The sequence below is a fragment of the Cygnus olor genome, chromosome Z, assembly GCF_009769625.2.
Source record: "Cygnus olor isolate bCygOlo1 chromosome Z, bCygOlo1.pri.v2, whole genome shotgun sequence".
Lineage (NCBI taxonomy): Eukaryota > Metazoa > Chordata > Aves > Anseriformes > Anatidae > Cygnus > Cygnus olor.
In genome coordinates this window covers 14,896,507-14,921,745 of record NC_049198.1, presented here as the reverse complement: position 1 = coordinate 14,921,745, position 25,239 = coordinate 14,896,507, and the positions used below count along the sequence as shown (strand labels likewise).

The 25,239-nt window shown below is 41.6% G+C and overlaps 1 protein-coding gene across 1 annotated transcript in view; it reads left to right on the top strand.

Annotated features, from left to right (window-relative positions):
* OXCT1 (3-oxoacid CoA-transferase 1) overlaps window positions 1-12,102 on the top strand; it is an 89,360-nt gene extending 77,258 nt beyond the window's left edge. The window contains exons 16-17 of the mRNA XM_040540086.1: window positions 1,468-1,569; window positions 8,294-12,102. Coding sequence (XP_040396020.1) covers window positions 1,468-1,569; window positions 8,294-8,329 — 138 coding nt within the window. The 3' untranslated portion in view covers window positions 8,330-12,102. The remainder of the gene's footprint in view (window positions 1-1,467; window positions 1,570-8,293) is intronic.
* The last annotated feature ends 13,137 nt before the right edge of the window (window positions 12,103-25,239 follow it).

Here is a 25,239-nt window from a genome sequence, read left to right as displayed (position 1 = left end):
GGCTCATGCTGAGTTAAGCTTTTCACCACCAGAACCCTCAAGTCGTTCTCCACAGGGCTACTCTCAGTGGGTTCTCCCAGCCTGTCTTCGTGTTTGGGTTTGCCCTGGCCCAGGTGCAGGACCTTGCCCTTGGTCTTGTTGAACTTTGTGAGGTTCGCATGGGCCCACCTCTGAAGCTTATCAGTGTTCCTCAGGACGGCATCCCTTCCCTCCAGTATCAACCACACCACGCAGCTTGGTGTCATTGGCAAACTTGCTAAGGGTGCACTTAATCCCACCCTTTATGTCATCAGCAACGATGATGAGTAGTGCTGGTCCCAATACTGACTCCTCAGTGACATCGCTCTTCACTGGTCTCCACCTGGATATTGAGCATTTACTGTAACTCATTGAACGGGACCATCAGGCCAATCCTTTATCCACTGAGTGGTCCATCTCTCAAATCCATGTCTCTCCAATTTAGAGACAGGAATGTCATAAAGGACAGTGTCAAATGCTTTGCCCAAGTCGAAGTACGCGACGCTAGTTGCTTTTCCCTTATCCACCAATGCTGTAACCCTGTTTTAGAAGGCCACCAAATTTGTCAGGTGTGATTTGCACTTAGTGAAGCCATAAATCAGTCCTATATGTCCAGAGGACTATCAAGCTTCAGCACACTTCTGTGGGTGCATAAGACTTCACTTTCACTCCCAGTTCAATTTTCACTGGACTTTTCCTACTGATTGCATTTTAGAAAAATTAATATAGACCTTATAGTTTCCCTGGCAACTAGATTGCAACCTATATACTTACCTCTGGCAGGCCCCATTAAAGCGCATTCTGTTTTACAGGTGTTCTTATTTGATGTGTTTGTGAGCCTCAGAAGTGTAAAGCATGTCTTGTGAAGACGTCAGAAAGAATAGCCTTTGCTCCTTCAGCCACTTCTCCCTAGGCTTGTTATTGAAAATAAAACAAGAAACCTCGTTCATTGCTAGCTTCTGAAAATACTAAAATTAGAACTGAGTGTTTAATAGCTATTGGAGAAGCTCATCATCTGATAAGGTGATCAGGCACCCTGTACCTCTCTGCTGGCCTAAAAACAAAACAGAAGGGTGAGGGAGACAATGGCTTTCCCTATTTTCTTTTGTGATCTCTTGGTAGACATTGTGTTGCAGCAGAGAATATCTCAGCCCTTTCCTTTGTGCCAGATCGGAGCAGGAGGCACAGTCTTTATTTCGTACAGCAAAGAACAGTTGCACATTTTTTCCACAAAATCAACATATCTTATACTTTAGATTCTTTTAGGTACGGATAAATGCTGCAGAAATCATTACTGTTCATTCAGAAAAGTGAAACCAGTTTTTAACGGCATCATTTGTTACTGAAGTAACTCTTTTCAGAACATTACTTTGTACAGTATCACTACTCACTTCCTCCTTCTTTTATATACATTAAAAAAATTAATTGTGTTCTATTTGAACCTGACAGGCTGTGTTTGATGTGGACAAAAAGAAGGGGCTCACCCTTGTGGAAATCTGGGAAGGACTGTCAGTGGATGACATCAAGAAAAGCACTGGCTGTGACTTTGCAGTAAGTCATTTCACAAACAAATATATACAAATATATTCCCAAACAAATATACTCTGGTGTCTGAATGAGTATTCACAAATAATCATCCCCTCAAGACTCGTAGGTACAGTAAGTTTCTTCCTTAAAGGTGAGGCATGGGTAGATTTACCCAGGAAGAGAGTTTATGGGATATTTTAAGGCTAACCTAATATGATTATATTAGGTAATGGTATTAGAATCCAGGTGGAAAAAAACAGAAAAGATGGAGGAATAGCTAGGAGTAAAAAGGGCAGTGTGGAAAGGGAACCTCAATTCCCTGTATGCTTTGAAGAGGGGAGCTGGTGAGCTGAAAGGGGAGTCTGAAAGGTGGTTGAATATTTGTACTTCCACTGTCAAAGTTTACCTAATTCTCTAATTTTAGGTGGGGCTGTGAGTCTTCTCAACAGGGATCACTACATGCATGCATCCACCCTGGTTACTACTGCCAGACAATTACATCACAGAATCATAGAATCACAGAATGGTTTGGGTTGGAAGGGACCTTAAAGATAACTAGTTCCAACCCCCCTGCCATGGACAGGGACATCTCAAAGCTCCTGTTTTAGTGGGATGCTATACTGTTGATATCTTTCCTTTTCCAGTGCCTTGTTCTTAATCCATAAACCCACTGCCATTTTACCTTCACATTCTGTCTTAAGCCTCATTTAATGCTAACACAAAACTGGCTTGTTAATGGAAAAATGTAGTGCGCTGGAGTGTAACTGATTCTGTAGGTATAGCCAATAACAAATACAGTTTTGTCATGGCCTTGTCCTGCATGGATATCAAAAAATATTTTTCTTGTGTTGTGAAGTTGGGGCAGGTCAGCCCTTTCTTGGTGAGGACAGTGAGTCTGACGGGTATTCCTTGGGTGCTGTAAAAATGGTTGAGAAATATTTGGTAGTGAAGTGTAGTATTCTTTTTGATAGTGAAGTGTAGTATTCTTCCTCTTCACAGAGTTAAGAGAAGCAGGGCTAGGGCACATAAATGTAAGATTGAAGAACAGTTATTATGTGAAAGAGTTTGTTATTAAGGCTTTGAACATACAATTGTTAATAATTAAAATATTCTGAGTAATGAACGCGTGGAATTTAATTAATTCCATGTCCATTAGAGAGCATTTTTGACAACCAAATGTGATGGTGTATGCTTTTCTTGTGGAATTTTAAATATTTTAAATAAAAAGCTGTTCGCTTGTAAGAAAATATTCATTTATCCGTAAATAAAAAATGTTCTGTTAAATATGAGTAACCTGCGACTGCAGAGTGCAGGAAATTGCTACAAAATCACTTTGCTCTATTATTCATTTTCTATGTAACATTTTGTGGAAGTCATTTTTATTTTTTACTTTACAGTAGTGGCAAGCTTCTATATTTAGCAATTCCATGTGCAAAAGAAATTATTCATTCACTTCTGTCTATGATTTAGGAAAAAAATGATACATTTTTTAAAATGTCAGTATCAGGGCTTCTTTTTCTTCAGCTGATCAACCTCTCAAACAGCTAGCACCCAATACCAAAGGATAAAAATGACCTTGTAGATTTGTATCTATGGCAATCAGTCACTTGCGTAGTTCTGATGTATTTAGTTTGAGGATTAACTATGGGCTGGATTTGAAGAGTGTCATGTTTAGTAACCGTTTAAATAGACTGAAACTACAGGAAAGTACTTTCCTATCAGAAGACACCATCCCTTATATGTTCCAAACTTGTTTGTTTGGAAGGAGTTGGTTTCTTTTTGGTTCAGGTGGCCTAAATACATAGTTACATTTGTATATGTTTAATTGAGCATGTATTACCTGCAGTAAACTCCAGGAGCCCATGTTGAAGGCAGTGGAAGAAGTGGGGACCAAAGAGTTCAAATAAATTTTTATTAGGACTATTAGGACCAAAGAAAAGATTAACACCACCCACTGTCCCATTAGTGCTTTCCTGTAAATGTTACAAAAGAGTGGTATAAATTTTGGATCCTTGGGTTAGCACTTGATGAGAAGTATAGCGCTGTCAGTGTCTCTGGGATCTGTCAGACCAGGTTCTGGAGGGGACTCTTCAGTGCCACCCTATTTCCTGGTTCATGAAGACAAACTCTAGTGCAGTCTGCTTTGTACAGCTGCCTTGGTCATACATGAAATCATGAGCTGCACTAAAGGATCTGTAGGCATGAAAAATGTAGATGCTGCTTGGTTTATGCAATTTTATATATTTATCTTAAAGCATGCAGCTTCCATAAATGCTTGCAAACCATGTACTGTGCTGACCTCTGCCCGGGTATGTGCATAGGTTGACTTTACATTCTGGTTGGTAGCTCCTTAAAAGCTCCTGAAATCTCTACAGCCCTGCAAATGGAAGGAGTGAACTACCATGATTTGTTTATTAAAGTCATGACACAGAAGAACACTTCCTTTCTCCCATTTTCTTTCTTTCTGCTTTTCCTCCTTTCCTTTCATCTTTCTTTGTTTCCACTAAACATGTTTCCAGGTCACGGTGACCCAGTCCTCCTCCTCTGATTGAAATCTTCAGCAAAACTGATACTGACATCAGTGACAGCAAGACTGGGTCACTGTTGCATGATGTTAGACCCTTGAGGGCCTGATTCTCATAAACAGTGAACACTTACAGCGCTTAATTTTGAAGTTGGGAAAATAAAGAGACTTGAGCACAGTGGTAAGCAGTTGTTTAGAAAGCAGTATCCTTGGTCTGTTTTTCCAAATTTCAATGCTCTGCCTGAGGCCTCTTTGCAAGAGTAACAGTTGTGCTTGCAATTACGTACACTGAATGAGGTATCTTGTCTATATTGATGACAAGGAACTTAAGGGATACTGTATAGCTAAAGCAGGGTTTTTTTGAATCGTATGTTTTAGTAGTTTGGAACAGAACTAATAGGTGGAAAAAGAGGAGCTATCCCTTTTCTTACAGCTTTTCAGTGAATGCATAGAACAATCTGAACTAAAATTAGCATATCTCTATGTTTGTTACTAGTGAGAATTTCAGGAATGACTCTGCCTTCATATACAAGTATCTCTCCCTGTGCAAGCTACTTCTCTTTGGGAGGGGAGAGCTTTATAGTGTTTGTGGCTTTTGAGACACATTTGGCTATACATTCCCATTTTCACAGCCTGCTTATTTGGGAAAACATCACCTAAAGGACATTTGCAACATGAAAATGACAAAGGAAAAAGGATTTAGAGTCAACAATCTTGATTTTAGACTGGCATCATATCCAAAATAAACAATTCAACCTCAATTTTACTGCACTGTGAAGACGAAGTGTTGGCTTATCTCATGTGCTTAAATCATATTTACTGCTGCCTAGCATGTAGGTTACTTTGGCAGGTAATCTGTTTTGGCTTGTGCTGGTTTATACCTTTGATGAGACTGTGAGAAAACAGACGGAGAAACCATACATTTGCAGATGTAAAGATCATTGTAAAGATCATCACAGTAAGTTTGCTTAACCTGAAATAAAATAGAGATAAAAAATTATTTCCTTTTTTTAAATATAATTTGAGAGCTCAGCTTTACAAAAAAGGTTCTTAAAAGATAATACAGAGTTTAGGAAAAGCATCTGCTAGGACAAAGGAAAAATTAGGTAGTTGAACAGCATTTGACTAGTGTATGTTTAAAAATAATTGACTGTCTAAGCTCCAGTCAGTGAGTGCAAAATACCAGAGGACGTGGTTTTAGCTTCTGGAAATATATTTTACTTTGAGGAAATGGGCTGTTGCAGGATTGAATCCATTTTTAAATGGATGTTGTGTTTTTTCCTTATCAATCATCCCCACTACAGAACTCACAGTAGGAGCAGATTTTTCTACAAAAGCAGATGTTAGAAATGCGGTTTGCATTTATCTGCAATTTCAAATAATTAGGAGTTAATAAGGGATAAGCTACTTTTATTATTTTAACAGTTATGCTTCTCTTCTCTGCTCTGCTCTGCACAATAACTTGCTTTTGTACTCCTGATGAGATCATTAGAAGTTACTGGGACTCAGCATCATTCAGAATCAGCCCTTGAAAGAGCTGCTCGCTGTAAATAAACATAACGAAATCAGCATAGGGATGTTTGTGTAGCTGAAAAGTGTTATTTGGGGCTGGAAATCAGGAAGTCAACAAGCTTGAATTCTAGGGAGTCCCTGAGGCCATGTGTCCTCAGCTAGGGTCTTCCTCTTAGCAGGTCTGGGGCTGCATACCAGACTGCAAAGGCAAGCAGCTCCCAGTACTGCCTGTTCAACATTAGCAAAGCCTGTTGGAGCTTCCAAGATCAGCTGTTCTTCCTGTAAGTGAAATAACATTGAAAATGTGTTGCTTAGGATGTACTGCAGGAAAGTAGCAACTATGCATCTGTGTACTGTAAAATAGCCTTTGTCAAGCGCATTCAGCCCTTATCAAATGCTGTGCTGTTAGCAGAGTGATACCGAATTGACTGAGTCTGCTGGTATTTAAATTAGCAGATTCAGGAGGCTTTCTACATTTCAGACTTGATTATTTCTTGTTTTTCAAGCCCAGACCATCCCTTTCCTTATGTTAGCATTTTTCTGCTTATTTAATCACATTTATTTAGAGCAAACATTTCTAATTGCATCCAGTTCTTAGCGGTGCTGGGCTCTTGCCACCTCTGTTCAGCAGGCACAATGGCACTTCTGCACTCCTGGGGATCAGAGCCTTTCAGACACGAATAGTGGTACACACAAATGACAGTTGCTTACATCAAATGTGCAGGAATTACATTTAATGTAATATGTTCATTGACATGTAAAACACTTGAGGTTTTGATAGTACCAAAATCTAGCAGAAAAACAATAATCTCCTCCATTAATTGCCTTTTGTCATTATTTGCAGAATACAGATTTTAATGGTACTGTCTTCATCCTCCAACTTTTGTCTTTATCTCAGTACCACCATCCCTAGGTGAGGCAGAAACAGGCCCAAATAAAACGAGGTACATGCCCACTTCGAGTTGGAAATGTTGAAATATGTCTGGAACTAGCTCGGGAATGTTTATTTTTTCCAGCTCCTTTGCACCTATAGCTGTTACATCTATTTATTATCCTCATTCATGCAGAACTTTGAAAAATCAGTGAACAGTTTACATCCACTGAAGACATTTCATTAGCATTTGATATATTAAACACACTCTTCACAAGTTAAGCTTTTCTCAGTCACTATTCTCATAAAGTTATAGGCAGTGACATTTTGTGGCTGGAGGAAGGATAACTTAGAAATCAAACTGGTATAGGAAATACAGTCCTATATGTTTGGAAATACAGCCTTCCCTGTGCTTGGAAAAGGCCCATATATATCATTCTTTTGTAAGTTGGCTTGTTCAGTACTATTAAGTGAAAAAGGTGGGATAAGGAGGCAGAAGGAATGCAGAATGTGATGTTTCAGTGGGACACACTAACCAACGAGGAGCCACATATCTGTGGTACTGTCTTTCCTCTAGAAAGACTAAGATCACACAAATTGTTTTTGATCCTCATCCTGGGGCATTTGAATAAGGCTGAGAACAGGATATATTTAATGAGTCTTGGATCTTCTGCGGAGAGGTTTTCCTCAGGGTGTTATGTAGATCTGCAGTCATGGTTCAAACAGTTGTTAACCAATGCTGCTCTGAACTCTTCTCTGCATTACTCCCATTTATACCTTCAGTCTTCATCCACTTTCCTATTTAGGCTTAATATGTTTTATTTTTGGTCTGCTGGATATCTTATAATACAACTAACAGATTTTATGACTGTATAGAATTAAAACAGTATGTGTGTCCTGACATAAAAATGAATGTGAATGGAAGAAGGCAACTTTAAAATCAATAATAGTTAAAATTAGAGGTATTGCACTATATGTACACTATACATATATTATACTGTAGGTATATGGTATATGTATACATTTGATTGTACACTGCCTGCTAATATGCATGTTCCACAACTCTAGTTGACTACTTCTGTGCAGACCTACCATTGACACACAGCATCCCATCTCCAGGTGTGTTGGGAGGAAAAAACAGGATGAACTTAGCAGTTGAGCAAAGAAGGGAAAGTATTAGTTTAGGATTCTTTGGCATGCTTGTTTTAATACTGACGTTGTGATTCAGTCAGGTATTGAGTATCATCTGCGTTGTTGCCTCTGCATCGTTAGGTGTATTGGTGCATGAATGCAAGTGGACTAGGTGAAGGTTGAAGCACCAGCCCGTCTCTAGCTACCTCTGTTATTGATGTTCATGGCAAGCACTGCCCCGCTGTGCACAAACTATGGCCTTTTATGGTCCAGTATTAACAAAGCCATGGCTTGTTCTTGAGATGTTCACACGCCATCCTATATGTTGTATAATTGAGTTGCTGCTTCACCTGAGTTCAGCTATCATTTCTGCTGGCACTGGAAGCCCTCCACAAAGACCACACAGTTAACAGGGGCAAGTAGAGGTTCAGCTGTCCAGGATTAACCTGCTTGCATTCTTAAATCAATAACCCAACTCAAAGTAAAGGAAATTTAGAGGCTGGGTACTAGCACTACGTGTGTCTTGTATTTCTGCATCAGAAATTTAGTGGTGGCAGCGTTTGTCTGAAATAAAGCAAGTATATGGGTTTAAATAAATACAGTGTCTCTATTCTTCAGTGGCACATTGTTAATAAAGGTGGAAGGAAACTACAGGTTGTACCGCTATATTTGTATGTTAACTATCCTGTTTTTTCCCTCCTTCTTGATAGGTTTCACCAAAACTGATACCTATGAGGCAGATTTAAACCTGGAGCACAGTTTGGGCTTCACTTGCCAGAAGGCTTGTTTCCAAATGGGAGCTCAGTGAAGAAAAATCCATGACTGTTTTGCAATTTTCCTTTTTTTTTTTTTTTTTTTTTTTTTTTTTTTTTTTTAAGGGCTTTGTAAGTAGTTTCCAGCTAGTTAAACTCAGGCCATGACTATCAGCCTAAATGAAATTTTACTTTCATAGCATTACCAATTTTAACAGAAGGGTGAATTTATTCCCTAAATTTCAAATAATGTTATACTAAAATGTTAGTGAACATTGTCAAAAAAAATGCCTTGTAGTCTCTCTGCCAAATAATACGTTTTTTACACAGATTCAGGAAATGACCATGCAAACTTACAATTGCCTCTGCTTTTGCTGATGTTGCTCAGTTACAAATCACTCTGTTGCTCTTTAACTACAGCATTTACTATGTTTCTTTTCCTGTAATGTGTCTTTCTTCTGGAGTGGTGTATAGCAAATGCATGCATCTTCAGAAAGCCATCAGGAATATGGACTTCCCTTTTCCAGAACCTTTTAATGAGGCTGTGACAAAACTGTTTCTATCAGTGGGGCCCTTAGCCCTGAATGTATCTGCTGCTTCAACAGTGTCTGATGGCGTTAAGATGGCATGCACCGCCCACAGTCCAGCTCTCACCCCTTCTATTTAAATTGTACAAGCTAGAATGGGGCTAGTTTGCAGGAGGAAGATAAAAACATGTTTCCATTCCCCTGCAAACAACTGATAGCTGTACAGTTGTCCCACATGAACTGCTCTTACTCTTCGGATATAATCTTTTCTCCTCCCTACCTCCATTCAAAGGCAAATGAAGGCTGTTTCTGGAGCGAGGTCTGCCCTTCCAGTGTTACATATGGGAGGAAAATGCTGTGGGCATTTGGGAGATTGCTTCCGAAGGGAATACGAAGCAGTAAGTTTGTACCACTTAAGAATCAAGACATCAGCAAAAATTAGAGAGTTTGGAACCCAAACTCATGATAACTAGAATGCAAACCATGAGACAATCAATATGAAAAGTCATTCTCTCATACTGGTTCTGCTATTTGGTAAAGATCTTACTTTCGCTGTTTTAATTACAAACTAACCGTTTTTGCAAACAAGCAACACAGTTATGACAGCATTGGATCTCACATCCCAGATTAGCACAATGGATCTTCATTATACAGAGCATGAATTGGTTAGAAATACTGGAAGTCTGCATCTGTTAAAATACAGTGTTCTTCTACAGTGTTCTTTCCAGGTAGGATAGTTTCCATCATTCATCTAAATAGGAATGCTTAAAACACTTCAGTGAAAATAATTCTTGACATATATTTGATGTTTGATGTTTGATAGAAGGAAATTAAGTGACTGAAAAATATGTAAAATGTATATGCACAAAGAATTATATAGATATGCCTATCATAAATGTGGTAAGCAGTGTTGGGGTATGGTGTAGAAGGGAATTTTGATACTAGATGGATGATGTATTCAGTGCATGTGTGGAAGGAATGTAACACATTTCTAGGGAACCAGATATGAAACTCCTGCAATATTAGCTCCAGTACTAGCCTTTGTACTGCACTAGTAACCTTGTATAAGAAATACTAATTTTTCATGGGGCAGTTATAAAATTCGTCTTATCCCACACATGGGTTTTACAGCAGTAAAACTGTTGATTAGAGAAATTATTTTTGTTGAGTAATAATTACTCTAAGCAGTTCCTTGTTAGTCTCCTGTCAATACCAGAATATGTTGTTGTTCTTCTCACAAAGGAATAAACAAAATACCTTTGTAAGCACCTTTACATTAGTACAAAAGTACTCCCATAATAACTAAGCTGTATGACTTGAGCTAATGGGTGCTAATGGCCGTTGTATAGCCTAAATGTGTAGGCAATACCTTAATGCCAAGCACATGAGAAAGAAATGTCTTTTACAGACTAGTGTTAATTTCATTACTGAACATATACAAGTGATTTCTTTGATAGTTAATTTGTGTGCAAGGCCTGAAACTATGTTGATCAAAGTGCTCCAGAATATCCAGGATTAGCAACATTTTTACCTAGCTTTATTTTTCATACTTTCTCTATTAATACTCCCTGTGCATATTCCCTCATTCCAAACAAGTTATTTTCTTGATGTTTGGCCATTTCTACTGCTGTGGAGTGATCTAAGTGGTTCTACTCAGAGAGGTTTTGCAGATTAAAAGTCGCTATATAAAAAGGTGACTTTCAGCTTTGTGAAACAATTTTGGTTTCAGACAGAGCAGCCAAGAGATGTCTGCCATGCTCCACAAAAACACTTCAGTGACAGTTCTGACCCTTGCGGTGCAGCACACAGCAAAAAAAAAAAAAAAAAAAAAAAGAGCTACTTTGAGGGGATGGATCTGGTCCCTGAAAGTTTCTTGTCCATCATCACTTAAAGCTCTCATAGAGATCAACCAGAATGGATGATATTTTTAGAGGAGAATATAAAAACTATTGTACAGGGGAGGAGATTTAATAACTTATCCAGAAATAAAATTATTTAAATAGCCGGGGAAGTCTTAAAGAAATCTAAAATGAAGTGTTGATCTATTGCAATTACCTATGTTATATTAGTCGTAGTACTTATTAGTTAATTACAGCATACTTTATTGGCATATATAGGGCATGGGAGAAGTGTCTGAGGGCAGCTTCAAGTATATGCTGCTTCTTCCATTGAACTATGCTTTGCTGGCATACGCACAGAAGCCATAATTATCCTTGATATATGGCTTATAAAAAGACTGATGACCTGATAATGTCTGGGAGTTCAGGACCTTGATTTCTGACACAAAGAATTAGGAGCCATGAACTCCCACATTTTAGCTTTTCCAATTCTCTACGTATTGCCTTGAAAATTGTCATCTGTGCTCTCTGTCTTGTTTCCTAGAAAAGGGGATGTTTTTCTTCCTACCTCACAGGGGTGTTGTGGGGAATAACCAGCTATGATCTGTGCAACAGGTTATGCTTTCTCTTCAGCTTGGATCAAGAGCATGGAAGAGTGCTTTGAAAAATGTCATACATGGTGGATATTTGAATTTTGTGTCTACTCTTACTTGCACCAGTGTAATGCAAGAGGGCGAAAGTCAATATGGTGCTGAAGACCGGGGAAGTAAGGAAAATAGGCGCTCTCAGTATATTCCGGTGGTGCAAATATCTGTATGTCACACTTACATTTTTTATCTTGAAGACATTATGTTGTGGTAGAATATCACATGAAATACCACATTATGAAAATGTCATGTGTCTGCAAAAGCTAATTACAACAAGTTCTGATTCTGCTGTTTAAATTTAGATTTATAAGGTAGGATTAGAAATTAAAACACTCCAAAGTATTGCCTTCTCTGTGGACACAAGTATGGTTTGTAGGTAAGGTATACTCTGAGCAGTAGTTGTGATGATCGGTATTATGGGGATGAGAGATTCTCATCCCTCTTTCTCTTCCATGGCTGTAAGAAAGCTGGTATGTGTGAAGGTTTATGGTTTATTGGGACATCACTGATACTATGCCTGCTTCACAGCACTTCACAAGACAAAGACAGCTGATGCTCTTTGTCCTGAAGATGATGATGATTCTACTGTTATCATGTTGGACTTAATTCATTTTGTATTTTATTGACTTTTGTCCCTGAAAAAGCAAAAAATGAATGATGATATAAAATGTAGTTGTACTGTAAGCTCTGCAAACTATACATCAAAGTCCTACTCTGTATTTGCAAAACAATCAATAAAGAAAAGATTAAAAATCTCAGGTTGTGTCTATGGTTACTGTTTTCCATGCTGTTCTGTTCTGCCATTAGGAGCATTAAAGGATTAACTTCTATTCACACCAGCATGTCATACCTCAGCACACATAAAATCCTCAAGGTCTTGGCTGAGGGTGGAGGGATTTGATGAACAGAAATAACAAAGCACAAAAAAACTCAAAACTCAGCCAACAGCCACATTCTACATGTTCACTCTTCTTACTAGTTTCCATGTCAGGTCTCAAACATAATTATCACATTCATTTTTGTAATGACTTGTTTTTCAATCAAGTCAAATAATAGACTACATAGATAGTCCTTAGAGAAGTGTTTTCCACCTTTTGATTAAAACTGCTGTAGAAGTGATGGCATTTGAGATGTTTATTATTGATGTTAGCGTGTGGCTCCACTCTGAAAATAGCACTGGGTGACAAATGAAGACAAATTCCATTAACCACATAGTGAATGATAAATTGGATGGTTGCGAAGTGATGAAAATGCTTGTCTGTGGATAGTGAGGTCATCTTTTCAAACAGAAGTCATGCTCTGTTTGAAATATGAATAAATATGTCATAGTATCATTTTATCTCCTGTATCATAGGAAAGGTTGATGAATGTGAGGAAAAATGTTTAGTAACAAAAAAAAAACAAGCAAACAAACAAAAAAAAACACACCACGATTCACTCAGAAATTAGATTCTTCAGTAATTTATGTCTGGTCAAAATCCAACGTTCTCTCATCCCGATGAATAGGGTCCAAGGTAAGTGCCAGCACCACCAAGAGAGTACTTGAGGCTCTGAAATCCAGTTGTATGAATGCAGAATGTGAAGTTTTCCTGCCATTCAGAGTATGGCTCTAACAAGAGGAGAAAGAAACCTCTTGATTACAGGCATGTCTGAGTAGTTTTGTGGCATCTTACATGTCTTCTGTTGTTGCCTGCTTTACCGTATCTCGTTGTCTCTGATGCACTGCAGTCTTCTGCCCTTGTTTGTTTGCTGCTGTAGACCGGGGGGCTTAGCTCTGAAGATACCTGCCCAACTGCTGCCTGCACCACAGCATGTGTGGTGGTTTTTAACAGAAGGGGACAGCTTGGGGAGAAAGAAGTTCCTTTCCTGAATGTACATAACATCAGGCTTTGAGGCTCCAGCATCAAGAAATGGTAGCTATTTTGTTTGTATTTCATAAACTTGCTATGTCTGGTTCACATATTTAGGTATGTGTTGAGAAGTGAGGGCATGGGAGAAGTCCTTGCCTTCAAACCCAATGGCTTCTGTTTATGCCTCCCATGGTAATTACATTTTATTTTTATTTTGGTTTATTTATTTATTTATTTATTTATTTATTTTCATAATGTCTGGCAGAAACAAGTAGACAATTACTCACATGTGAGAGCAGTAGAAATCTAGGACTAGACTTTCCATTTCTGTGCTCTTAATGCTGTCCCCTGGGCATGCAATCCACAGAGAAAGTGTTAAATTTCTGTAAACCTGTGATAGGTGCTGAGACTGCAGATGCTGCAATGCAAAGCATCATGTTTGTCCCGGGCTTACGACTGTGTGGGATTCACGAGCTGAATGTTCATCAGCCTGACTGCTGAAGGGTCTCACTCAACTGGTAGTTAGGCTTGTGTGGTTTTCAACATAAAAAGTGGCACAGCCACAATCTCTTTAAAAAATGGTGATGATGCTTCTTTCTCCATGTGAACCCAGTGAGGAGATTGTCAAGGTTTGGTTCCTAACTGCACAGGATGTTTCAAAATGCATCAGGTTTGTCCTATATCAATTATTCTTTTTCCTATTCTTTTTGGCTTTCTTTTTTTTCTTTCTTTCTTTCTTGCTCTTGCTTTCATATATATATATATATGTGTATATATATATATATATATGTATGTATGTATATAAGTTCCTAAATATTCCCTTTGGATCTCTCAGCTGGAAAGTACATAGTATGTGGGCTGAAAGTGGAAGTGAAAACTTATAAATGCGGAAAAACACATTACAAGAAGCAGTGCAAAAACTGCAGCCAGGAGGAGAATTAGAATATTTGCATAAACTGAGCAAAAGCGATATGAGAAGCAGACTTAAATGTTACCCCCAAAAAATAAAGGCAAGCCACAGAAGGAGCATGCTGGTACCACCTACAGAAAGTATACACTAATTCTAGGACAAATTCTGCATCGTCTGTTTAGGTGGTTAGTGAATGAAGGCTGGAAACTGGATCTGATGCAATCCTGCAAAACTGTCCTTCCTCCACCCCTGTGGGTAATGGTGAAATCTGGCTGCAGGAGCAATTAGCACTTTCTCATGTCTGCCCGTGAATAAAGCAAGCTGTGCAAGGCTGGGGCAGGCGAAGTCCAGCCCAACAAGCATCCCTAGAAATACCAAATTTAAAGCCATAATCAGAAATTCTAGATTGCCAGTCATTTCTGTCTACTTTCATCTTACATTTGCTTGAACAAAACCCATCAGGTGTGCTCTGCCCCATTCCACTTTCGGCTCTCGTGGCACCCTCCTAAGCAGCAGCTCCCTGTGCCCGTGGTGCTGCCGGGGCTGTCACATGCCTGCGGGACACCTGCTGGCCTGGCTGCGTCCTGCGTTGGAGGCAGAAAGGCAGAAATGTGCGTCTTTGTGTCCGTGTGTCCAAGCCGTGCCTCAAGCAGAAGAGCAGAGCTGGTTTGTGAGCCTCTGTCAGAATCACAGCGTCACGCCGAGGTTGGAAGGTGCCTCTGGAGGCCACCCGGTCTGACCCCTGCTCAGGCAGGGACACCACCAGCAGGGTGCCCAGGTCCACGTCCAGGTGAATTTTTAAGATCTCCAAGGAAGGAGACTCCACAACCTCTCTGGGCAACCTGTGCCCAGGCTTCATCACCCACACATGTAGCAGTTTCTAACGTCACACAGGACGGGGCTGTGCTGCATCTGTCTGCCTTGGCTGTCAATAGCCCAGGACTCTTCAGAGTAGAAGGCAGGGCTGAGGTCTGGGGCTGAAATGGCACAAAAACACTTCTCTGCCTACTTTCGCTTCCACGAGGAGATGCTTCTCGCGGTACTGCTGCTATGTCCTTGTTCTTTCAGCTCACAAGCTGCTGTTTGCTGATGCTCTGCTGCTGTATTGATTCATATGGACATTTTCAGTTCTCTTCCTCAGGCAAATGACAGCCTGGAAAAGGAAAAAAAAAAAAAAAAAAAAGAAAAAGAAATTAAAAAAATACCAACAACTGCGTAGATCTGCTAGCTGTAAAACTGAAAGATGGTGAAATTAGTCTGCAACAGCATTTCCATGTTCTCATTAAGAGCAATCCAGCATTTTTAGGACATGTTGACTGCTGCGGCAAGGAAAGGAGGCTGCAGATCAATAGTAAATAAACCACTGCCTTGCAGAGCCCCATTTGTAATTCGCAAAGAAAAACGGCAAAGACCAGTTTGGTTATGGAGTTGCAAAACTGTTGCAACCTGAAAAAAACTCTATATGTTAAAGAAGGCAAAAATGTTTGCCGTGGTGCCCGTGGGAAGAGGAGACCAGGCTGGTCCCAGGGCCATGAGAGGACAGTGGGCTTTGGGCCTGAGCAGCTGCTATGGAACAGGGTGAACACAGCATGAGGCTGCTCCTTTTTGTTGCTGGTAATGTCACAGAAATACTTTAAACCAAGCAGTTGTTTCCTGGGTGAATTAGTTATTTCCCCCCGCTTCATCCCTCCTCTCCCTCTTTCCCTCCCCCTGCTCTGAAATTGTTGCACAGCTATATTTTCACAGGATTGCGTGATTATGTGCCCACAGCCAGCGGTCAGAGACCCAGTTCTTCACCGAGCTCTTGCCACTGGAGGTCGGGTTTTGTGCCCATGAAGGCAGCATGCAACTTGTTGGAAGGGCTGGTGTGGATGTGCTTGGAGCTCTCTGCACTCCCATAGGCTTGTTTTGATGGTGAGGGCTATGCCAGAGCTGGCTTTTGTCTCCCATTGTCTGCCCCTCTGATGCTGCTTCCCAGAAGGCAGCAATGAGATTAGAGGACCACATGCTGTCACTGCTCTTGGCTGTGGGTTTAGATGGGATCCTCTTCTGGGTGAGCTTTACAATGGCATGTTTAATTCAAGCATATCTTCAAAACTAATCAGGTTTGAGTGTGTGCTTGGGGACCTCTGGAGCACAGGCTTGCCAGCCAAGGCTGGAGCAAGGCAGGTGATGGCCATCCAAAGCTGAAGGGCTCTTTGGCTGCAGCAGCGTGGGCTCTCAGAGGCCAGGTGGGACCTGCCAGCAGCCTGGGCATGGGGCACTTGTTTGCAGCCAGTGCAGGACAGTGTCCCCAGGGCACAGCAGATGTCAGTGGGGTGGGAGAGATGGGAAGCAATGGGCAGTGCTGCTGCCCTGGTTGCCCCATGCCGTTAATCCCCACCGCAAACCATGACTGATGCTGTGCGGAGCTCACCAAAGTGGGGAGGCACTTCAGTCTGCTTTGTGGAGTTTTTGCCTCTTTACATGGGAGGCTGAGTGCTGAGCCCTGCTCTGGATGGGGCACAGCTGAAGGCTTTCATGTACAGAACATTTCCCAAATTTTGGAGCTAGTTGATAGTTTTACCCAAAATGGAGACAAATTTTCAAGTGCAAGACACTTCTAGGCATAGCACAATGCTCCAGCTGGGGCAGATCTGCAGGGGGAGGAGGTTGCCTAGCACAGTTTGAGCTAGTTAAGCATTAACTACTAAACACATAACAATGAAGTGACACTGTGTCTTGAGGATCCCAGGATTTCTGCTCCTGGGTGAGGGCTCTCACCAGTGGGTCACAGTAAATGTTTTAGGCCTGTGGCTTTCAAGTATTGAGACAGGTTGTGCTGAAGCCTAGAAATTATCTGAGAATAATAATATAAAATAAAATAAAATAAAATAAAATAAAATAAAATAAAATAAAATAAAATAAAATACTGACCACTAAATTTAATTTGAGACATCCTGTAAAAAGCTAGTAAGGGGCAGGAGGGGGTGCTCCTTGGTGAGGTCTGGGCCACCACGTGCCAGCACCCACAGGAGGGACGGGTGACAGCCAAGGTGACTGGAACAGTGTGTGCAGCACATCCACACCTGGGGCTGTGCCCATAGAAGTGCAGTATCTGAACGGGCTGGAAAAGACAGGAGGAAAGGTAAATTCTTGGCTGGTTCCTGCCATGAAGGCGCAGGTCTTTGTGAGAAGGACAGCTGCTGTCCTCTTGGGTGAATTAAATTAATGTTCTAACACAGGCATGAACTTCCCTACAAAGTGCAGTTCTCCATTGTGGCAAGGTTCAAATTAAGACTGAAGGGCTATTTGCTAATCCTGATTAATAAACAAATGAAAAAATCCCTGCAGCTGAGAACCATCTCCAGAAAGCCCAGGCAGAGCTGGCTCCCCCACACCTTGCCCTGTGGCTTCCCTTCCCTACTGGCCATGTGCAGACACACCATGTCCTTCTTTCATAGTGCCCTGCATGCAAAGAATAATATTGATTTCAAATTCTCTCTTGCAACAAGATAGAGAGTTTATTTTTGTACTTTTTCTTCCATAGATGCTACCAGCACAGTCTCAAGATCCTCAGCATATGCAAGATAATGGGGGACAAGGCGGCAGTCAGGCACATCACAGTGATGCTAAGTGGCATGAGGCTGGAAGTGCTGCAGTACAAGTAAAAATGAAAATCAATTTGGCCAGGTCACTGTCATGTTACCGGCACTGAAAGAGGGACCCTGCATCATATTACAAAGCCACAGTGCCTGAAGTGATGGTGAGGGCACAGGGCGTGGTGGTGAGGATGCTCAGCCTGAACTCGGTCAGGGCTTAATCAGGCTTGGGAATAGTCCCCACGGGAGTTTGGTATGCAATAAAAAACAAATGAAAATGTGACAATATCCAGGAGAACCAGTTAGTTTTAAAACCCAAACGCCATTTTGGAGAGGAAGCTGTTCCCAAGACCAAGAGAACAGTCTGGTCCTTGGCTGCAGCTGGAAGGAGCCATGGGAACTTGGTGTAAGGGAAGTTGTTGGCTAACAGTAGTAGTTTTCTGGTGCCAGAAAAGTTATTTTTCTACCTCATGTCTGACAGGATGGTTCAAAGTTCATCCTCTCACTTAACCTTTGCTCCAGCTCCTAATGAGTGTAAAGCAAGTTTGGTCATCTGTATATTCCCCCGTTAAATATCCTTTTTATAATAAATTCAACAGTAAGTCTGCCAGGGGTGGCAAGTTGGGTGCGATAACAGTTTATTCCAATGCACCTCTTCTATTGGTGAGAAAAAACCTGCTCCAGGAGAGCAGCAACAAGGGACAGGGCAGAAGGCTTGTGTCTCTGATGTTAACGTATTTGTTCTCTATTTACATTGAAGCTCAAGACCATTTCCCAGGAAGTGCATGACGGAAGACCTCAAGTAACTGAGGAAAAAGATGGGAACATTGCACGACTGTTCCTTGGAGTATCTCATGCTGGACCACCAGGTTGGGAGGGATTTCAGGCCCATGGTACCCTTTCAGAGAACATCACTGGAGTGGTCAAGCATCCTCCCATCTGCTCTTAGAGCAGCTGGGGCAGGACCTCCTCCAGAGCCCTCCCCAGGGTTCACTTCTGCTGTCATCTGCAAAGGGGCCACATTCAATTTCCATCAGTGTTTCATGAAATAGTGTTATTTATAAGCCTGTGTCCGTTCACATCATCTTTACTCCCTGACAATAAACTTAACAATGCCTTTGCAAGCCTTTGTTATTCGCTGAGTGCTGTGGGGTGCTGTGTTTCTGAGCTAACAAGCTTTATAAAGAGGCTATGATTTGTCTCCTGGGTATGTTATCTTGCTATTAGCTGTAAATAGGGATGTAGATAATGTTTTACGTCTGTACCATTAAGAAACAACAAATTAGACTCTTCCCCAGGCTCTTCCCCTTGCTCACAAATCTTTGTTAATTCCAGGAAAAAAATGAATGAAAAATCACAGTTTGTAGATACAGACAAAACTCTGCAATTCATATGCTTGTGAATACAACAGCTGAGATTTTTTAACAAGATCTGCTTGAAATTCAATATTCCTTTTCCTGGGAAAGCCCCAAAATGTTGTTGTTTGTTTTCGTAGCAAAGTGAAAAGAAAGCTGTGGCGTAATGACCACACGGACGCCAGGGTTCTTTTAGGATCTGTAACTGTACTTTATTGATGACATAGCTTCATTACATCGTGTTCCATCCATATTGAGGACAGGCTCCCTTCTTATACTATCTGCCCCACAGCAGTCCTTTTCCACTAACTATTCATTGCTCAACAGCTTTGCCCGGCAACCACAAACCCCCAGCAACTTCCATGTCTTAACGGCCGGAGAACAAGCAACCCAAGACAACAAGGCGTCTCCTGAATCACCTTCTTTGTTCCCTCTCAACTCTTTACATTCCTGATGGCCCCATCGTTAAGAGTCTGATGTTATCACCAACCATGGGGCTTGTCGACCCCCATGACCACACTCCCACAGAAAGCCCAAAGCATCAAGGTTTCCTTTACAAAATGAGATAAAAAACAATTAATTTCAAATGGATCATTTAGAACATTTTTGTTCCGATGAAATAGATTTCTATTTTTAATAAAGCGCAATGCAAAATAAAGCAGAAGCTGAAAGCCACTTGAGAATAGGAAATATGAAGATGCTCCTCCTCGATGCGGCCAAAACATTTGTTTTCAGCGTGTTTGCAAACTAAGACAAGCAGCTTCCACCTATGCTTCATGACATCCTGCTTCCAGAGGTGTGTGAGCTTTTCTTTCCTCAGCCAACCCCCTGGGCTACTCATGGGCTTCCTCCAAAAAAAAGAAAGTGCAGAAGTTGTCTCTGGAACTGACCCCACAAGCTGCTCATTCCTCTCCATTGCCCTCAGGGAGATTTTGGCCATCTCCTTGCTGCCTGCCCCAGGACACCAACGCTTTGCTCGGGCCCTGTGCCGATCGATGCACAGCCCATTCAGTGAATCACTGTCAGAACCGGTGCGTAGAGGTGCTAGGGCCCAGCTCAGCACTCCAAAATCAGTTTTAAACATCATACATAGTTTTTGGAGACACAAAGTGGTTGACGCTGTCTCATTGCCTGAACTCCAGTTTCTTCCAGAGCTTCTGCACCGAACCAGCAACATCCCTTGCGTGATTTGTTTAAAAGCCCATGTGAGGTGAAATGATACAATCCAGATGAGTTTGCTGTCAGAGCCCCCCTGCTGGTGTTTTGCACTAAATCAAGTTGCTTTTTGAAGATGATTTTGTTAAAGCAGCACCACCTCCCACACGCTAAGTTCCCACAGCCATAACCAGGCGGCAGCCTGCCCATAGACTGCCTCAGCCCCGCTCAGCTCCTGCCTTGTACAATACCCCAGAGCAGCACAGCTTATACAGAAACATCATTTAAAGGGATTTCTTCTTGCACACACAGCAGAGCTTCTCACAGTAATGCAGGACATCTTTCTCCAGCAGGGCCACAGCAAGCACAGGTTCTGGTGATGCTCAGAGGTTCCCAGACCAGCAGAGCTTGGCCACCCCCCTTAATGATCTTGGCCCCATGGGCTCCCCACTGGGCTCACTGAGGACATACTCACCACACCATTAGTATTTTTGGGGAGTTCTTTTGGTGATACAGAACATCATTTCTTTACATAAACCATTTGCCCTAATGGGAACAGCTACCAGGACGGCATGCGGCCAAGCAGACACCAACGCTGTGAACACCTCCTTCATGGGTGGGGTTGTTGTGAGGTCAGAGAAAAGGGGAGCTAGCATGGGCACACCCAAAATGTGGGGCTACAGCAAGCCCCTGTGCAGCTTTTATGCCTTATTTCACCCAACCTGGTGTGCTGTGAGGTACTTGGAGCGGCTTGGCCATTTCTTTCTGGTTTCCTACCACAACAGCCATGTGCCCGTCCCTTTCCCAAATGCTGGTGGCCATGGCAGGAGGGACAAGGCTGATCCAGGCTCTGCAGTGATGGGGAGGGAGCTTCAGGGTTTAGGCGTCTGACGAATTTAGTAAGTGCCCGGTGGCCAGGCTTCCTGTGTGCAGGTAGAAGGGGTCCAGCAGAGCTCATCAACACCTGGTGGTGGTAGGAACCATCCTGCCATGAAGTGCACCATGGGCAGAGCGCAGAAATTGCAATCTGAACTAATAGGTCCCGATGAGGAGTAGTAGGGTATCCACTGTACTGATGACTGATGGAAGCAAATTAAATTTCCATGTAATATTCATAGCTTTTTTAATTGCTGCCTTCCTACCCCGAGGTGATTCACCTATCCTCCTACAACTTCCCATCCACTGATATACTGGGCTAATTTTCTTGTATTGGTTTCACTTCCTTCCAGTTTTCTCTGCTGAAATTCACCTGCTTGTTCCACTGCCTCCACAAGAGCTCTTCCACATTTTCTGAGGGATATCTATTTAATTGAGCTGAATTTTTTAACGATGTGGGCCTGAATAATTGGCAGATGCTGGTTGTTAGAATTTAAGGTGCATTTTCTATGTACCCAAAGCTGGTGGGACTGGCAATTTCCATGAAATTTCTACGGAAAAATAATCCAAATTTAGCTATCTTAAGAGAAAACAAGAAATGCCAGGGAGAAGCAGCATGACAACATTTTTTGTCCACAGTTAATAAGATGTGCTGATGTTGTCGCTGGCTGGTTGGTTTTGCTGTCATTTATTATTATTGTTGTTGTTATTATTGTTATTATTTATATATATTATATATTTTTATTGAAGATTGTGTCAAGAATCTTCCTAGAAACCATACACGTCTGTAAGGAAAATTCACAACAGGCTTTGTGGAACATTAATCTCCTCTGGCTGGCACTACTGTTGTCACAGTGTAATGAGAAAGAAGTGGTGTGATGAAAAAAAATGAAAAACTCAGTGAAACTCCATTATAAGTGGTACTTTAAGACACATATTTTATTGGCTAGGCTAAAAATGTGAATGAAACAATAGTGAATGCACAGAAGTGTTTTAACACAGAAAAGGTGCTTTTACTGAATGTTAATTGAGATTAAAATTTATGCACACTTTTAATAGGTCTGGATTTGTTCAGTCCTTGATTTTATGCAACCAAACAAAGTACACGCATTTTCATTTTAATATTTTGAGCAGGCAAAGGGGTGCTTGTGACAGGGATTGCAAGGGGAGCACAGGAGAGCACCCAAACTGGAAACACAGTGCAACCAGAGCAGTGATACCTACAGCAGCTCCACAACTCAGGAAACCCCACCAGAGGTGGAGCACAGGGCTCCCAGGTGCCACAAGCATGCTCCCAGGCACACCAGGAGCTGGGCACTAATCCAGCCCCCACAGGTTCAGCCTTTCAAGCATTTGGTGCTGTCCCTTGCTGAGCAGACAACCCTCACAGCTGCTCCTCAGGAGGTTTCCCTTTGCTTACTCCAGCTGTGCACAGTGCAATTAAGAACAAGACCAGGTGATGCAGCTTCAGCCCCTCATCTTTAAATCCTGTCCCTGCCTTTCTCTACTGGGATAATCGGCGATTCTTGGTGTTTGGGTTTTGACTCAAAAAAAAAACCTGAGGGCTTCTAATCAGAACTGGGAAGAAATCGGGGGAACTCAATCAGGGGAAGGAAGCCCAGCCTGTGGTATAACATATATGCATGCAGTAAGAAAAAATCCAATTTTCTTCACAGAGCTATCTTGTCCATAAGCTGAGTTACTGCACTATGGGTGAATATCATGGCGCTGAGCTTGCAAAAGCATGGAAACTGAAATACATTTATTTTTTGATCCTGGGGGAGCTCAAACACAGCTCTGGACGTCAGCCCATAATTGGTGTGTGTTAGAGCGGGAGGCACTGGGCAGATGCTCCTGTTTGTTTGTTTGTTTTTAATGAGTAAAGATAGGCTTTGTCAAAGTGGTGCTGCTGAGCATCTCAGGGAAGTGGGAGTCAGGATAGGCGCATGAGTAACTCCAGGTTCAGGCACAGCCTTATCCAATCTGAAGGCAAAGGCATGACTCCTTTATTCCATCTCTTTCTTTTTTTCTTTCTTTCTTTTTTTTTTTCTTCCCCTGTAAAAATATTAAATGAAAAGGTCTCTTAAAACAAATAAACAAACAAACAAAAACCTGCAGTTTGAATTCTGTGACTTGTGACTTTTTCCTGCATGTTCACCAGGTGTGTTGAGGATGTGGCAGTGGGCAGTGGGACACTAAGAGGGCTGTGCTCTGGGCTGGTATTTGAGTAGAGACGATCACAGGTGAGCACCAGGCATTTTGAAAGGGTTATTAGTGGGTTAAATCAGCAGCAAAGGGTTAAGTGAGCAGCCTGGGGTATGGCCAGCTCTGTTAAGTTGTGCACAGGTGGTGACAACATTGCTTGGTGGTGTAGCTGTTGCCTGAGTCTCCTTGTAAGCTAATTCACTGGGTGATGCAGAGGTCAGTTTCTGGGAAGGGCGAGTCTGAGCAAAAGGCAAGATGCTGTGTGTGTGCAAGGTGTTGCTTGGTGTCAAAAAAACTGCGTGTAGGATCTCAGTGGGTCACACCAATGCAATCATCATGTCTGATACATCAGGTTGCACAGAGAGGGTATGCAGCCTCTCTCCTTGGAAGGCCCAAAACCTGACTGGACTTAGACCTGAGCAACGCGCTCTGGACCTGACCTGTTTGAGCAAGGGTTTGGACAAGGTGAACTCGAGAGGGGCCTTCCCACCTGAATCACTCCATGATGTTACAGATGATGATATTTTAAAAGCTCTGGTGTTCTCTGCATTTCTTGGGCTCCCTTGTGTTGCCTTTGTGTGAAAATCTACAGATCGGTCCCTCTTTCCCACTGGTGAAGGGCCACAGCTCTTATGGCAGCGCTTCTCCCTTCCCATGGGTACTGTGGACACCAAAAGCCTTTGAACTCCAGAACTTGAGCAGCAAATTCTGAAAACTGAGGAAAAAAATCAAAAATGAGACAAAATGGAAATAAGGGTTTAAAAAAAAAATAAAATCATTTGCTCCCTCCTGCATCCTGGTCCTTTATTCAAGGCTTTTTTTCACTCTTTAGTGGCTTGTTTCCCAAACTCCCCGCGCTCCTGAGCGAGTAGCAACCATATAGCTGAAACGTAGCCCTTCCTTATCTCAGATGAGATGTGGTCAGCCTCACAAACCTGTTTTGACTGGGTTGGATGGGATGGGGCTGCCTGCAGATAAATTTAGGTTATTGAAAGTGGGCAAGACTGGAGCTGTGTTCCTGCTTCCTTTTCTGACTGTGTTTGTGTGTGTTTATTTGCACACAACCTATGCTGAAGGTATTTAATCTTTTTTTTTTTCTCTCTCTCTTTTTTTTTTCTTTTTTTTCTCTTTTCTTCTTGCACTCACAGGCCTGCTTACATGCAGGCACTGCAGGAGGGTGCTTGCGTGCAGCCTGCACGAGTCCTGCAGAGACGAGGGAAAGGGTAGAAAAGACTTGTCTTTTGGAGCACTAATAGTTGCAAAAAACAGACTATTCTATCTAAAGGTTTATTTGATTTAAAAAATATATATCTTAAGGAAATAAATGCATTAAAGACTAAATTGATGACAGTAAGGAAGATTGATCTCTAGTCCTTTGCAGGAAAGGAATTTAACTATTTGGCTCTGTCTTGCTTTAACATTTCTGTTAAAATACCTACTTTAAAAGTAAATGCATTATATTGCTGTTTCCCCATGGTGTGGGGCACTGCTGGAAAAACATTTTGCTAAAGGAATGGAATTCATGTGTAGTAAAAAAGAGAAAGTTTGACCAATTTGTTCAAGAATCTGTTTCAACACATCTAAATTACAGTGTTTTCCAAGTCCAGTCAGTCATTTCTTAAAAGAAAACTATCAGCTGATGTTTTTAATCATCCATTTATTGCCTAAATTGGCTGCTCCTGAAAACTAGAATGGCAAGATCCTCCAAAATATTTGGTGGCACTGCACTACGGGTTGCTCCTGTGGTGTCAGAGACCTGCGGTCCCGCTGGGTGCAGCACACATGCTGATGAAACCAGAGCCTATATTAAAAACCTCAAAATGAAAAGTATTCAATTCCAGCAGTAAAAAAGTGAAGCAAAAGGAAGAAAATAGTTGCTGCTGCCTGTTAGAAAACAGTTTTAGTTCTTCATTTTAGTTCATCATTCATCTGTGATTTGCATTTTTAATGTATTATCTCT